The sequence below is a fragment of the Mesoplodon bidens genome (genome assembly GCF_964165515.1).
Source record: "Mesoplodon bidens genome assembly, chromosome: 10".
Taxonomy (NCBI): Eukaryota; Metazoa; Chordata; class Mammalia; order Artiodactyla; family Ziphiidae; genus Mesoplodon; species Mesoplodon bidens.
The window spans coordinates 77,247,790-77,264,112 of NC_138172.1; the positions used below are offsets into that span (position 1 = coordinate 77,247,790).

The window sequence follows — 16,323 nt, forward strand, 5'->3', positions numbered from 1 at the left end:
ATGAAAAGAATTGACGACAGTCTCAGAGACCTCTAGGGCAACATTAAATGCACCAACATTCAAATTATAGGGGTCCCAGAAGAAGAAGAGAAAAAGAAAAGTATTGAGAAAATATTTGAAGAGATTATAGTTGAAAACTTCCCTAATATGGGAAAGGAAAGAGTCAATCAAGTCCAGGAAGCACAGAGAGTCGCATACAGGATAAATCCAAGGAGAAACAAGCCAAGACACATATTAATCAAACTATAAATATTAACTACAAAGAAAAAATAATAAAAGCAGCAAGGAAAAAAACAACAAATAACATACAAGGGAATCCCCATATGGTTAACAGCTGATCTTTCAGCAGAAACTCTGTAAGCTAGAAGAGAGTGACAGGACATATTTAAAGTGATGAAAGGGAAGAGCTTACAACCAAGATTACTCTACCCAGCAAGGATCTCATTCAGATTCATGGAAAAATTAAAACCTTTACAGACAAGCAAATGCTAAGAGAATTCAACACTAGCAAACCAGCTTTACAACAAATGCTAAAGGAACTACTCTAGGCAGGAAACACAAGAGAAGGAAAAGACCTAAAATAACAAACCCAAAACAATTAAGAAAATGGTAATAAGAACATACATTTCGATAATTACCTTACATGTAAATGGATTAATTGCTCCAACCAAGAGACACAGACTGGCTGAATGGATACAAAATAAGATCTGTATATATGCTGTCTACAAGAGACCCACTTCAGACCTAGGGACACATACAGACTGAAAGTGAGGGGATGGAAAAAGATATTCCATGCAAATGGAAATCAAAAGAAACATGGAGTAGCAATTCTCCTATCAGACAAAATAGACTTTAAAATACAGACTATTACAAGAGACAAAGAAGGACACTACATAATGATCAAGGCATCAATCCAAGAAGAAGATATAACAATTGTAAATATTTATGCACCCAACATAGGAGCACCTCAATACATAAGGCAAATGCTAACAGCCAAGAAAGGGGAAATTGACAGTAACACAATCATATTAGGGGACTTTAACAACCCACTTTCACCAATGGACAGATCATCCAAAATGAAAATAAGTAAAGAAACACAAGCTTTAAATGATACATTAAACAAGATGGACTTAATTGATATTTAGAGGACATTCCATGCAAAAACAACAGAATACACTTTCTTCTCAAGTGCTCATGGAACATTCTCCAGGATAGATCATATCTTGGGTCACAAATCAAGCCTTGGTAAATTTAAGAAAATTGAAATCATATCAAGTATCTTTTCCAACCACAACGCTATGAGACTAGATACCAATTACAGGAAAAAATCAGTAAAAAATACAAACACATGGAGGCTAAACAATACACTACTTAATAACCAAGAGATCACTGAAGAAGTCAAAGAGGATATCAGAAAATACCCAGAAACAAATGACAATGAAAGTACGACAACCCAAACCTATGGGATGCAGCAAAAGCTGTTCTAAGAGGGAAGTTTATAGCAATACAATCCTACCGCAGGAAACAAGAAACATCTCAAATAAACAACCTAACCTTACACCTAAAGGAATCAGAGAAAGAAGAAGAACAACAACAAAAAATGGCAAAGTTAGCAGAAGGAAAGAAATCATAAAGATCAGATCAGAAATAAATGAAAAAGAAATGAAGGAAATGATAGCAAAGTTCACTAAAACTAAAACGTGGTTATCTGGGAAGATAAACAAAATTGATAAACCACTAGCCAGACTCATCAAGAAAAAAAGGGAGAGACTCAAATCAACAGAATTAGAAATGAAAAAGGAGAACTAACAACTGACAATGCAGAAATACAAAGGATCATGAGAGATTACTACAAGAAACTATATGCCAATAATATGGACAACTTGGAAGAAATGGACAAATTCTTCAAAAAGCACAACCTTCCAAGACTGAACCAGGAAGAAACAGAAAATATAAACAGACCAATCACAAGCACTGAAATTAAAACTGTGATTAAAAATCTTCCAACAAATAAAAACCCAGAACCAGATGGCTTCACAGGAGAATTCTATCAAACGTTTAGAGAAGAGCTAACACCTATCCTTCCCAAACTCTTACAGAATACAGCAGAGGGAGGAATACTCCCAAAATTATTCTAAGAGGCGACCATCACCCAGGTACCAAAACCAGACAAAGATGTCACAAAGAAAGAAAAGCAGAGGCCAGTATCACTGATGAACATAGATGCAAAAATCCTCAACAAAATACTGGCAAACAGAATCCAACAGCACATTAAAAGGATCGTACACCATGATTAAGTGGGGTTTATCCCAGGAATGCAAGGATTTTTCAATATATGCAAGTCAATCAATGTGATACACCATATTAACAAATTGAAGGAGAAAAACCATATGATCATCTCAATAGATGCAGAAAAAGCGTTCGACAAAGTTCAACACCCATTTATGATAAAAACCCTCCAGAAAAGTAGGCATAGAGAGAACCTACCTCAACATAATGAAGGCCACATATGACAAACCCACAGCCAACATCATTCTCAATGGTGAAAAACTGAAACCATTTCCTCTAAGATCAGGAACAAGACAAGGTTCTCCACTCTCACCACTATTATTCAACATAGTTTTGGAAGTTTTAGCCACAGCAATCAGAGAAGAAAAAGAAATAAAAGGAATCCAAATTGGAAAAGAAGAAGTAAAGCCGTCACTGTTTGCAGATGACATGCTTCTATACATAGAGACTCATAAAGATGCTACCAGAAAACTACTAGAGCTAATCAATGAATTTGGTATAGTAGTAGATACAAAATTAATGTACAGAAATCTCTTGCATTCCTATACACTAATGATGAAAAATCTGAAAGAGAAATTAAGGAAACAATCCCAGTTACCACTGCAACAAAAAGAATAAAATGCCTAGGAATAAGCCTACCTATGGAGACAAAAGACCTGCATGCAAAATACTATAAGACACTGATGAAAGAAATTAAAGGTGATACAAACAGATGGAGAGAGATACCATGTTCTTGGATTGGAAGAATCAACATTGTGAAAATGACTATACTACCCAAAGCAATGTACAGATTCAATGCAATCCCTATCAAACTACCAATGGCATTTTTCACAGAACTAGAACAAAAAATTTCACAATTTGTATGGAAACACAAAAGACCCCAAATGGCCAAAGCAATCTTGAGAAAGAAACATGGAGCTGGAGGAATCAGGCTCCCAGATTTCAGACTATACTACAAAGCTACAATAATCAAGACAGTAAGTAACTGGCACAAAAACAGAAATATAGATCAATGGAACAGGATAGAAAGCACAGAGATAAACCCATGCATGTATGATCACCTTATCTTTGATAAAGGAGACAAGAATATACAGTGGAGAAAAGACAGTCTCTTCAATAAGTGGTGCTGGGAAAAGTGGACAGCTACATGTAAAAGAATGAAATTAGAACACTCCCTAACACCATACACAAAAATAAACTCAAAATGGATTAAAGACCTAAATGTAAGGCCGGACACTATAAAAACCTTAGAGGAAAACATAGGCAGAACACTCTATGACATAAATCACAGCAAGATCCTTTTTGACCCACCTCCTAGAGAAATGGAAATAAAAACAAAAATAAACAAATGGGACCTAATGAAACTTCAAAGCTTTAGCACTGCAAAGGAAACCATAAACAAGATGAAAAGACAACCCTCAGAATGGGAGAAAATATTTGCCAATGAAGCAACTGACAAAGGATTAATCTCCAAAATTTACAAGCAGCTCATGCAGCTCAATATCAAAAAAACAAACAACCCAATCCAAAAATGGGCAGAACACCTAAATAGACATTTCTCCAAAAAAGACTACAGATAGCTAACAAACACATGAAAGGATGCTCAACATCACTAATCAGTAGAGAAATGCAAATCAAAACTATAATGAGGTATTACCTCACACCAGTTAGAATGGGCATCATCAGAAAATCTGCAAACAACAAATGCTGGAGAGGGTGTGGAGAAAAGGGAACACTCTTGCACTGTTGGTGGGAATGTAAACTGATCCAGCCACTATGGAGAACAGTATGGAGGTTCCTTAAAAAACTAAAAATAGAACTACCATATGACCCAACAATCCCACTACTGGGCATATACCCCGAGAAAACCATAATTCAAAAAGAGTCATGTACCAAAATGTTCATTGCAGCTCTATTTACAATAGCCAGGACATGGAAGCAACCTAAGCGTCTATCAAAGGATGAATGGATAAAGAAGATGTAGCACATATATACAATGGAATATTACTCAGCCATAAAAAGAAACGAAATTGAGTTATTTGTAATGAGGTGGATGGACCTAGAGTCTGTCATACAGAGTGAAGTAAGTCAGAAAGAGAAAAACAAATACTGTATGCTAACACATAGATATGGAATCCAAAAAAAAAAAGGTACTGAAGAACCTAGGGGCAGGACAGGATTAAAGACACAGACGTAGAGAACGGACTTGAGGGCATGGTGGGGACAAGGGTAAGCTGGGACAAAGTGAGAGAGTGGCATGGACTTTTATATACTACTTAATGTAAAATAGATAGCTAGTGGGAAGCCGCCGCATAGCACAGGGAGATCAGCTTGGCGCTTTGTGACCCCCTAGAGGGGTGGGATAGGGAGGGTGGGAGGGAGATGCAAGATGGAGGAGATATGGGGATATATGGATATGTATAGCTGACTCACTTTGTTATAAAGCAGAAACTAACACACAATTGTAAAACAATTAGACTCCAATAAAGATGTTAACATAAAAAAAAAAACTCTAAGGAAAATCCTTCCAATTGTTGATATTTAAATAGATGAGAGAACAAGAAAACACAGAACTTTGTTTCATAGTTAACATCAGGTAGATTTCAGGGGAAATGACTTGCTCTGAATAAATTATAATCTGTGTTATAACCTGGTTATAATCCAAGAGCAAAATTCCCAGTTTCTTTCAAAAAGGCTATGTGTCATTTTTTTACTTCAAATAGTCTGCTGATGATAACTCTAGATGTTCTAATCACATATAACTCCTTGGACTTCAAGTTATTTTTAGCCCATCATTTCAACTGTTCAACTCCAAAATAATATTATTATAAAACTACCTTTATATGGCTTGAAATAATTCCTAATCCTCTGGGCTATCAAGATTGCTTACAAAACCAATAAAATTCAGAACAAAGACTTCCAGTAAATGTGCTCAGGCAACAGAGTTTGGACTTCAGCAGTTGGCAAAAACAGTCCAAGTTTGTGAAACAGTGCTCATAAATCCTTCTCTTAATCTCACACAGAGCCATACTTTAATGTAGAAAAAGAAAGGCTCTTTCCCCCAAAAAATATTGGCTATGTTTTACAACGTAGCCTAGTAATGGATTTTACAATTAGAAATCCATAAGGGGAGGTTTGATCCATTTAGACTCTGCTGTTAAAACGTCAGAGAAATCCGAAGTAAACTTTCGCAAGACCTCCAAAAGGAATATTTACTCTGGTGGCCAAGAATGCTTCCACTAAATCAAGCTGACTCTTAAAATGGAAGCTTCACATTCTGGAAAATGCTTGTACATAGACAACCTCATTCCCTAATTATTTCAAATCAAGGAGTTAAGCATTTTCACGCAAATTCTTACAACACACCCAAAACAATTCTATCCACTTGAGCAAAGCAAGTCTCATATGGCCAACCAATTTACCTTTCTAATAAGTGCTGCAGGACTTGGGGCCCAATTTAAGAAACTATTGTTAGAACAGTCATCAAACTGCAGGAAGAGTAAGGGGGAAAGAGAGCTTGTGCTGCATAGGGAAAGGCAAATTAAGTTTTGGGCAGAATAGGGGGAAATAAAACTTTTTTTTTTTTAACAACATCTGCTTCCTAGCCCAAGGGGTATCCCCTGCAATCACTATTCCCAACACCATTGTTAGACAGACCTCTGAGTGGCAGACATCAAGATCTGATTCAACACAGTCTCCCATACAACCTTGTTGTGTGTACCTCCAATGTCAACTGATAATAGAACAGGCTTTTCTGCTCTTGCTATGCATGCCAAGAAGAGTGCCAAGTAAACATTTTCAAAAACTTCCAAACATTAACCACAAAGAAGCAATGGAAATATTGGGGGGATAATGCCACATCTCCCCCTGTTTCAGGAGCAGAAAGGCTTCTTACCTTGCTCTCATCCCCTTCAAACACCGACTGGTGGACGTTGCATGCAAACAGTGAGTTCGGGAGGTCCGTGAAGTCCGTGATTGCTTGAAAGGCCTCCTCCGTGAAACACTGAGTCACAGCCCAGTCTCTGTCTATGCAGCAGAGCAGGAAGAGTCCTCCATCTTCTGGGATGTGCCCCTGCTGCCCCAGGCTCCTCATCCCAATGAAATAAGAGTCTCCCCTCATTCCTGAGGATACAGAGACGGATGCATGTTAGAGTAGGATTCGATTCCTTAAAGCTTGGTTTGAAGGTCGCAGTTCTGGAGTGTCTGGGGCAGAGAGGGGAGTGTAGTTAGGAAGAGAAGCAGGGGCTATTAGAAGGGGGAAGACCCAGCAAGTTCACATCTTCCCCTTGATCTCTGAGTTACAACTTCCCACACAGCTCTGCTTCTGGGCAAGAATCCAGTCCCAGCTATGGGCAAAGAAAAAACCCACTTGAGCAGGACTGGAGTTGGAGGCCAGGGGCTCCAGCCTAGCTATTCAGTGTTTACTAGATTGGGAACCTTGGAAAGTTACCTAAGTTCTCTGAGCCTTGCTTCCTTACGAGAATCAAATGGATTCAGACAAAAATGCACATAGGAAAGTGCTTTGATAAGTTACATGATGAATTATATAATACCACAACCATTACTGCTAATGCTTATCACTTCTTGAGTTCCAGGAATGATTCTAAATGATTTGCGTGCCTTAACTGACCTATCAAATCTCCATCTATGTGGTTGGTACCAATATTATCCCCATTTTACGGAGGGGAAAAACTAAGGAACAAAGCAATTAAGTAACTTTGACAGGGTCCATGACAAAATGGCATGACTAGGATTCAAACTCAGGGAGTTTGGCACGAAAGTCTGCTCTCCTATACCACGGAAATGAAGCAGATCAAAATTACTGCAAGTCTATATTTAAGGAAGTATAACCTATTTCATCACCCCCTGAATCCTGATTAGGGTAACTCTAATAGTTAATCATCTATCCAAATGAGGACACACAGACACACACACAGACACACACAGACACACACAGACACACACACACCCTCTTCTGCCTGGGGTAATTACTCTAATTTGTGAACTCTGGATCTTAAAAAATCAGTACTATCTTTGCTGATCCAAGGTATACAGATTCCCCACCCTCAGAGTCCCCAATGTGAAGCTTTCCAGTATTAATCTCATCTACCTGTGTTCCATGATTCTATTATTTCATTACCCCTTACATTCAAAATTCTACCCAACTGCAGCCAGTTGGAGACTTTTTCCAATTTTTGATACTGGTACATAATTCAATAGATTTCATCAGCTTTCCTGCATACTTCAACAACAGTCAATGTCTATATTTTTCCTTTGTATCTATTTTCATGTCTATCATACTATTCTGTTCAAAGATCAGTGATTAAAGTCCCAGAAGGTGAAATAACTTGCCCACGGGTACCCAGATAAGACTGCCTGGCAATTACAATGTGGCTGCTAGATCATCCTCTGTTTCCCCTAATCCCAGCAATACAGAACCTCAGGGTAAAAGACAGAAAGGCAGTACCACAAAGTGTCACTCTGGCCTCATCAAGTTTAGGTAGGACATAAATTCTAGATCCCCACACAAGTATGGGTTTCTACCTATATCTCTCTTGAACTCTGAATGCAGTATTGTGATTAGGTTGTTTTTTCATTTTTCCTAGAAACAAAGCCTAAATGGCATCCTGATAAACAGAATTTGATGGCAATATAAATGATGCATTACATGTAAAATCTTAGGCCTGGTTGGGAACAGGAGCCAAAAATGAAAGAATTTGAAATAATAACTCAAAAATTAGATCACTACGATTGTGGAAAATAAAAATGTAATTCTATATAAAATATAATAGAACCATTCCTGTATTCTAAAGTTCTCAAAACTCCAATTAATGCAACATTTTCTGTATTTCAATCAATAAAATACGTATTTTAAATAAAAATATGGTACATGGTTTAAGCTTTATTTTTTTCCATAATAAATTCAAAATACATGCACATTTTTAGTTTTTATTTTTTTTAATTTTTTTTATTATTATTTTTTGGCCACACTTCCACAGCTTGTGAGATCTTAGTTTCCTGACCAGGGACTGAACCCAGGCCCTTGGCAGTGAAAGTGGAGTCCTAACCACTGGATGAATTCCCTATGACTATTTTTAATTAGAAGAAAAAATTTCAATGAAGTACTTAAAAGTATTTACTTCCCTTCATATTCATTTACACTGTTGCTTCAGATATTTTAGCATAACATGCATAATGCCTATCACATTATTATTAGAGTACTAATTATTTTAATAGTAAAAATAATTACAAAGAACATTAAGACACTTTTACAGGTGACCCTTGAACAACGTGGGGGTCAGGGGCACCAAGAGACCACACAGTTGAAAATTCAAGTATAACTTTAGAGTCGGCCCTCCTTATATAGGGTTCCACATCTGCGGATTCAACCAACCTCCGATCCTGTAGAACGTACTCAGTGAAAAAATTCTGTGTATACGTGGACCTGCACAATTCAAACCCATCTTGTTCCAGGGTCCAGTGTATTTTCATCAATGGATTATAGGAAAACCTTTTGATAATAAAGTTACAATCATCCAGTATCATGAAATATAGATATTGTCAATTTTGATTTCATTTTTAATTCTGTCCTTCTTAGTTAACATTTTTAAAATTAATCAGAATGGATCCCATAATGTTCTTAAACGGGTCTGAGACTGTTTCAATTATTCTTTTTTTCAAAGAGAATTAAAATCCATTGCTGAACAAATTAATTAAATAGACCAAATATTAAGCCTCACTCAGGACTCATTTTAATCTACCCAAATAGCCTTAACTTCTGTTCTAAGCTGTAACAATACGATTACCTTTGTAAGACTTTATTTTAAGCTCATTACTTTCAGTAAAGATTTAAAAGGTGAATGCATTTTTGGCAAACAACTTATTCTACTTACATGGAGAAATACTTTAGAAATCAGAGCGTTGAACAAAGAAACCCTGGTTTCTCTTCCCGGTTCCACTGCTGACTCACCTCATAATTTGGAGAAATCTATTGATCATTCTATGACTCCATTTATGTTTGTAAAACAGGAACAAAAAACCCTATCTGTCTCCCTCTGCTAAGTAGGAAGAGGCGGAGGAATGAAATAGGGATGAAAAAAAAGTGATCAAAATCAGTGTTAATCACTAGTAAAAGGATATGTACTCGGAAACACTATAAAAGCACATCATTAGGATCATCTCAGAGCAAGACTATTATGCTTTGGTATAACCACTAACCTCTAGTAAACCCACATAAACAGACAGAAAGGAAATGCTGAAGATTAAAAGAATTCCAGCAACAACTGCCTACATAGCTTAAGAAGATTTACTTATGTTGTCATTATTTCTAAATCTGAGGTTGGTCATCCCAAAGAGAACAGCTGCTTTCAGCTCAAAAGGCAACTCTTCCAGGAGGGTTCCCCGACCTCCCCCAGGACCCATGAATTTAGCATCCTTTCTTTGCAGTCCCTGAGTACCAGCCTAGCCCTCACACAGTTCATTCTACACTGCGACTACTGTATCTCCAACCAGAATGGTATTTCTTGAGAGCAGAGACTGAGCTGCCTTCATCCAAGATATCTTCAGTGTGGTACATCTAGAAAGCCCTAAAATATTTGACTGAGTTAATGAATTATGTAAAAAGGGGTCACTGTCAGGAAAAAAACAGACCAGCAAGTGAGTTACAATGATCGACTTAAAATATATACTCTAAAAATATGTTATTTATTTCAAATGTATACACTAATAATATAAATTAACCTACTCATTTCAGATTTAATTTTTATTTTTATTTATTTATTTATTTTTGCGGTACGCAGGCCTCTCACTGTTGTGGCCTCTCCTGCTGCAGAGCACAGGCTCCGGATGCTCAGGCTCAGCGGCCATGGCTCACGGGCCTAACCGCTCCGCGGCATGTGGGATCTTCCCAGACCGGGGCATGAACCTGTGTCCCCTGCATTGGCAGGCGGACTCTCAACCACTGCGCCACCAGGGAAGCCCCCAGATGTAATTTTTAAAATGACAGATAACAAGAACCACTCAAAGGATTCCTTTAGCTAAAAGTAAAAATTTGTGGAGTATAACTAAGATAACATGTATGTTTTTTTGATTATATGAGTTCACTGAAGAAAAAACTGGAAAAATCAGAAAGGTATAAAAAAAGAAAAGAAAACCATAATCCTGCTATCCAGAAAACTCCGTTAATATTTTGGTATATTTAGTTCCAGTGTTTTTTTTTTTCATGCATAATTCTGAAACAAAATTGGGAGCTTGCTGTTTAGTATCCCACACTGATACAGCCAAGAGCAGTTCCCTGTATCATTACATATTCTTTGAAACATTAATTTTAATAGCCACATAGAATCCCAGTGTATAGATCTGTCATAATTTATTTAACTATTCTTCTGTTGTTTGACATTTAGAAAGTATATATTTCCATCGTTACACTCATCTGGAAAAGAAAAACCACCATCCACTTTTAAAATATAAAGTCTCCCCTGGGAGAACCTCAACATTTCTTGAGATGCAGAGAAGAGACATCTATATGAAATATTGGAAAGAGTCCCAGGGGCCTACTTGGGTTCTGGTCCTTCTGTAAGTTGCATGTTTTCTGAGCTGTGGTTTCTATGTTAGCAAAATGGATAAAGACTGCAGTCTTGTCTACTGCGAATATCAAGCAAAAGGAAGCAAGTGAATGTCTTTTGAAGGCTCCAAAATAATACGTGAATTAAAGCGACTTATTACTATCTACAGGCTTGTCAAGATCAGAGGAACCTGGCACTACAGAGGTGGTTGCCATCTACCACTAATAAGGCTGTAAACAAGTTTCAGACTTCAGTGAATGTCCATGATCTAAGCCCATGTCTCTAAAATGAGACACAAGTAGGGATGCCCCTGAATATTTGGTATGGGTCTGGTTGGAGAGCCAATAGAAGGGAAAGTTATTTATAAGGCAAAAGAGAGTCATTAAAAATAAAAAAACAAAAAAACATTGCCCCTGCCCCAACACCACCAAGAGCAAAAATAACTGTTTATTTAAATATTACAAAGTAGGTGGCAATGAGAATATAAATGATTGAATTGGACTCCTTTTAATGGAAGAGGAAGCCTGGAGAGAGGAAGCTTCTCAACTGTTTCATTACTTTGCTATAATGTGAAAATGATTTCATCCAAGATCCTCAGAAAACCCGACAGAACTTATTAAATAAACATTAAAAGACCTAAAATAAAGACAGTATGGTTCCTACCACGAAGACTAGCCACTTGACACTTAAAGATGCCTGATCAGCATCAAAGAAGTAGCAACTGAATAAATATTTGTGGCGTAAGTGAATATATTCTCTCCCCCTCAATAAAATAAGATGATCTAGACATTACTGGGTTTCTACACAAGGAATTAATCTTTCCAAAACTCCCACTTTTCACTCCTAACAAACATTTTTTTTGATATGGTACAAATCCAGGGAAAGGGAACTCAAAGAGACATCTGATTCTGTCGGATACCATTACTGTCACAGTGTTAACAATATGCATGAGATTTAGATTTCTGAATTGCAGAATCCTAAAAAATATGACCTTTCTAGGAATGGGGTGTAGCTCGTAAGAATGGGGAGCCATGCCTTTTGCCCACGGGAGTTCTGATCTAGACAATCTTAAACTAGATATAGAAGGAGAGGGAGATCACAAATAAGTCCATGAGAGCAGCAGAGAGCCATGGCAGGAAAAATAAAATTGTAAGTATCCATGGAGATGTTCATACTAGCTTCACTGTCAAGTAAAATCACCCCATTAATAGTGTGATGTGTGATCTATGAAAAAAGGCAAATGGCACCTTGGAAGGGGTGGCGTGATGATAATCTTGAGTCCCCTGAACATGCAGAAACTAACACGGCTGATTCTGAGTACCACCTAGGACAGAAGAACTGGAATTTTTTCCTAAGGAAACTATCCCGTCTTATTGAGGGGTCAAACGTCATGTCATCTAAGAAACAGGGGTATGGGTAGACAAAGCATAGGGAAGCACAGGCAAGAATTCTTGAGTGAAATCACAGTTGCCTTCAAACTCTGAAAGAGGAAATATTTTTTGTGTGTGGCACTAAGAAAGCAGAAGTCAACCAGGGAAAAAGAATTCAGTTTAAGAAAAGGAGCCATGGATCTCTTAACAATGCGGGTTAAAACAGAAATGTTTTGCCTCATGTCTAAGTAAGCAACTTGTCCCAGTGACAGCCAATGAATAAGCTCCACAGAGCAGGTGATATCGATCTTGTGGGATGTCACCTAGGGAATCCAAGGACCAGGGAGATGGCTGGCTGACATTTATTTTTAAGGTCCCTTCTCACCTTGATATTTTTATCTTTCCATGACTGGAAGAAAATACACAAGAAAAGAGACATCTGTTTATCTCTGGGCTTAAAGGTGCTCAAGAAAGAGGAACTTATATATAACCTTTAACAAAAGCTTTCTCCAGGGTTGTAACTTTTATCTGTTGCTCATAACAAACCTGCCTATATTTTTTGTCTTCCAGGTTATTCAAACTAGAAAGCAAGAATGTTTAAACATGGGAAATAATGATCTACAAAGGAAGAAAACTGAGTAGAACATACTCCAAAAGCAACTTAAGTTTGAGTTTATTTTTCCTTAGACAAAAGAATATTAAAGATTTGACTCATCTTCTTTTTAAATTAAGAACAAGAATGTAAAACTTTTTGCAACAAGGGCAACAAATAGGAAAAAGTGTGCCTTGATTCCATGTTATAGCCAGCTGAGGAGGATAAATAAGGAAATAGGATAAATGGAAGTGATTAAGGAATAATTCCTTCTGACTTTAAATTCAGTTTTCATTGAAAAACAAGTAAATGGATTAGGGGAGATGTGTTAGTTTGGAAGAAGTTAAAGGTGACCATGTCAGCTTGAATATTAATGATCAAAACTAAGAATGCAATGTTGCATTAATAAGTAGTAGAAAGAAATACCTATAGCTATTTTTAAATTGAATATAAGGGTAAATAAATCCAATGCAATATTTTTTTAAAGAATAGAAACCTCAACTTATAAGTTTTACAGTGTTTAAAACCCATTTAGCTCTAAAATTAAATGATTCTTCAACGACACCTGGGGCAAAATAAGCTGATTAGAAAAAAATTTATGTGAATAATGATAATCATTTTACAATTAAATCGTATCAGCTTCCAGTTTTGGTCTGGCCTTATGGATGAGGTCCTTTTGTCGCCTAGCTAGACCCTCTTCGGGATAAGCCAGGCCTTTTCCTCATTTTGTCCAACTTATAGGGAGACTGAAGTATAATATTAGCAACATCAAACTATCCCAGCCATCCTGGGATACAAAGGAGAGACATGATATTCTTAGGCTGTGCTCCAGAGAAACCCATTAGAGCTCTTTTTGAAATATAATGGAGCCTATTTAATTCAACCACAGAATTTTCACACCCGCCAAGCTGTGCAAACCTCCTGCTATTCTTGATACCATTTGGGATCAGTCTTGAAAGGACCAAGAGGACGCAGTGTTCAACTTGTGGTTTTTCAAAAGAAATTATCCACATTCCTCGCTCATGGCTCCCTTCAGGACACTTTCTGGGACCACTGTTCCACTGGAAGCTCCCACAGAACAATAATTCAATTAATTCAATTCCCCAAGGAAGCAGCTTCTTATACATTTTTATGAAGTTAAAAAAAAAAAAACCCAAAACCAAGCTGTTGCCACCATCTCCTTTTGTACTGGATTCTACAGCAGAATCCAGGACCATAAACTCACCCATCATAACATCTTTACACCTGTAGGGTTTTAATGCCCATGGTCTCCCTGGAAGATTTGCAAATCTTGTATATTCTTCCAACTGACAAAATAAAAAGGGAAGGAAGACCCTCACATCTACGCAGGGTCAGATGGGACAGGTAGGTAGGGCCTTTGTAGTCCATTTCCACAGCCCTAACTGACAACATCCAGAAAATGGGTTCCAAACAGGCTTCCTGCAAGGGTAGAGAGTCAGAGAGAGGAAACATCACCTTTTATGAAGGGTATGAAGGTGAGAAGGTTGCTCTTAAAGATTGGAAAATCTGTTTCTACAAAGAATAACCTACCATAAACCAGAGCTTTATTCAACAAAACAAACAAGAACTATTGGAGCCCTCACCCAAAAGAGAAGAGCTTCAGTCATTGTATTAGTCAAGGTCCCAGCAGGAAACAGATGGCATGCTCAAGTCGGAGAATTTGAAAAGAGTTTAATAATGGAACTGTTGACAAAGGTGTGGGCAGGCTCTAGGGAAACCACAAAAGAGAATGCAAAAGCCTTGGCTAGCGCCATCCCTAGAACAGAAGAGTTGAGAAGAGGGGAGAGGTTTCCAGAACCGGGACACAGAGGGCTGAGTGGAAAAGGCCCCCACTCAGGTTGAAGGATACAGCCCATCCTCAGTGTCACCACAGAGAGGGTGCCAGGGGAGTTAATATCCCCACCTTGCTCTCTTTCTCTGATCTACTGGCACCTTGCATTGGCCAAACCCAACTAGGAACCAGAGGGCAAGGGAGCTGGGATGTGGAATATATGGGTCAGCCCCTGGGGCACAGAATGAAGAGGGATGGACAGAGGCTCTCTGGGACCAAGTGAAGAAATCAAGCACGGTCTTCATAACTGGGTGGTAGCCTAGAAATGTGATAGGTTAATTTCAGTGGAACTCAATCTAAAAATGTATAACGTCACAGATTCACCATTTCTGACTGCCTTTTTCTTTTTCTTAAGAACAAAAAGACGGAAAGGGGAATGAGCAACTCTGTTTCAGGACCGATGCCTGCACCACTGTGGAAGGGGTATTTCTGAGCCCAGGAAGTAGGCAGGAGTCCACCCTCTCATAACGGCTGTAAGAAGAAGCTTAAAAGAAAGCCCCAAGTCTCCAGAGAAGCCAAGTAATTATATGCAAAATAACTTCACCGGAGAGGATGACACTTCTAAAGGGAGCAGCAAGGCAGGTGAGGGTTGCTATGGTAGCCAAAGTAAGATGTCATCTTTCCCCTTCTGCTGTCAGAGGGGACTTAGGGGGCTGGGGCGAAGGGGCAGAGAGTACGAGAGGCTGCACCTTTGAGGGGAATCCAGCCAAGAAGGGTCTGGGTTATTCAGCTATTCTATTAAGAAAGGAAAGCCAGACTGGAAAGCTGCCAGAGGACAGGTGGGTTGCGGAGGGCTGCTCAGAACTCATTAGGAGGCCAAGAAGGCTGCTGACACTCTCTCTAATAAGATGAGCAGATAATGATCAGCTCGACTGTAAGGTCTTTTTAATGCAAATATAAAGGAACTAGGAAGAGAAAGATAAATATCCCTATCTCAGTCCCCAGCATAGCCTATACGACTTTTTTTCTCAAATACAGCTAAATGTTCAGGTTACTTCCACATTAAAAATCTTCCATAACTCCCTCAGATCTAGTAAGTTCAATAAAAAGAGTTCTTCCACCCAGCGAACCTGGACACCCACAGGAAGATGACAGTCTTCCTGTCCAGATGTATCTCACTCTCTTGTCGGTGTGAGAAAAGAGTCCTAAGTCTCAGCATCAGCCTCCACATCTGTCAATAAGGACAATAATAATAATAATAACAAAACAGCAATTATGAAGGGCTTCCTTTGTTCTGAGGGCTTTATCTATATCAAATGTATGGACAGCTGTGTGGTCCTGTGTGGTCCACTGACTCAAGCTTTCCTCGCTTCTAAGCTTTTGTGTTGGTCCCCAGCCCCTCCTATCGACATCTGGCTCATCCTGAAAGCCACACCTGGGGCCACCGCCTTCACACCCCACTCTGAGCCCCACCTGCACAAGAAGAGATCACCCCTCACTAACCCCAATCATCCTGTGTCTGACCTCTCACAACACTTACTTTGCTGTGTCTCTTGTGAAATAGAATTCATATTTCATGGCAATACAAGAGCTAACACAATAGGGCATTTAGGACAATGGGACACACAGGCACTGCTCAATAAATGTAACTATTATTAGTATTGGCCATCTTAGTTCTTTCACGTGACATAGGATCTCGTCCCCTCTTTCCTCGAG

At 38.4% G+C, this 16,323-nt stretch overlaps 1 protein-coding gene across 1 annotated transcript in view; it reads right to left on the reverse strand.

Annotated features, from left to right (window-relative positions):
- Nucleotides 1-16,323, reverse strand: part of RCAN2 (regulator of calcineurin 2) — a 258,384-nt gene that overhangs the window by 211,015 nt on the left and 31,046 nt on the right. Inside the window, exon 2 of the mRNA XM_081247753.1 lies at nucleotides 6,185-6,411. Within this exon, the coding sequence (XP_081103879.1) occupies nucleotides 6,185-6,409 (225 nt within the window). The 5' untranslated portion in view covers nucleotides 6,410-6,411. The remainder of the gene's footprint in view (nucleotides 1-6,184; nucleotides 6,412-16,323) is intronic.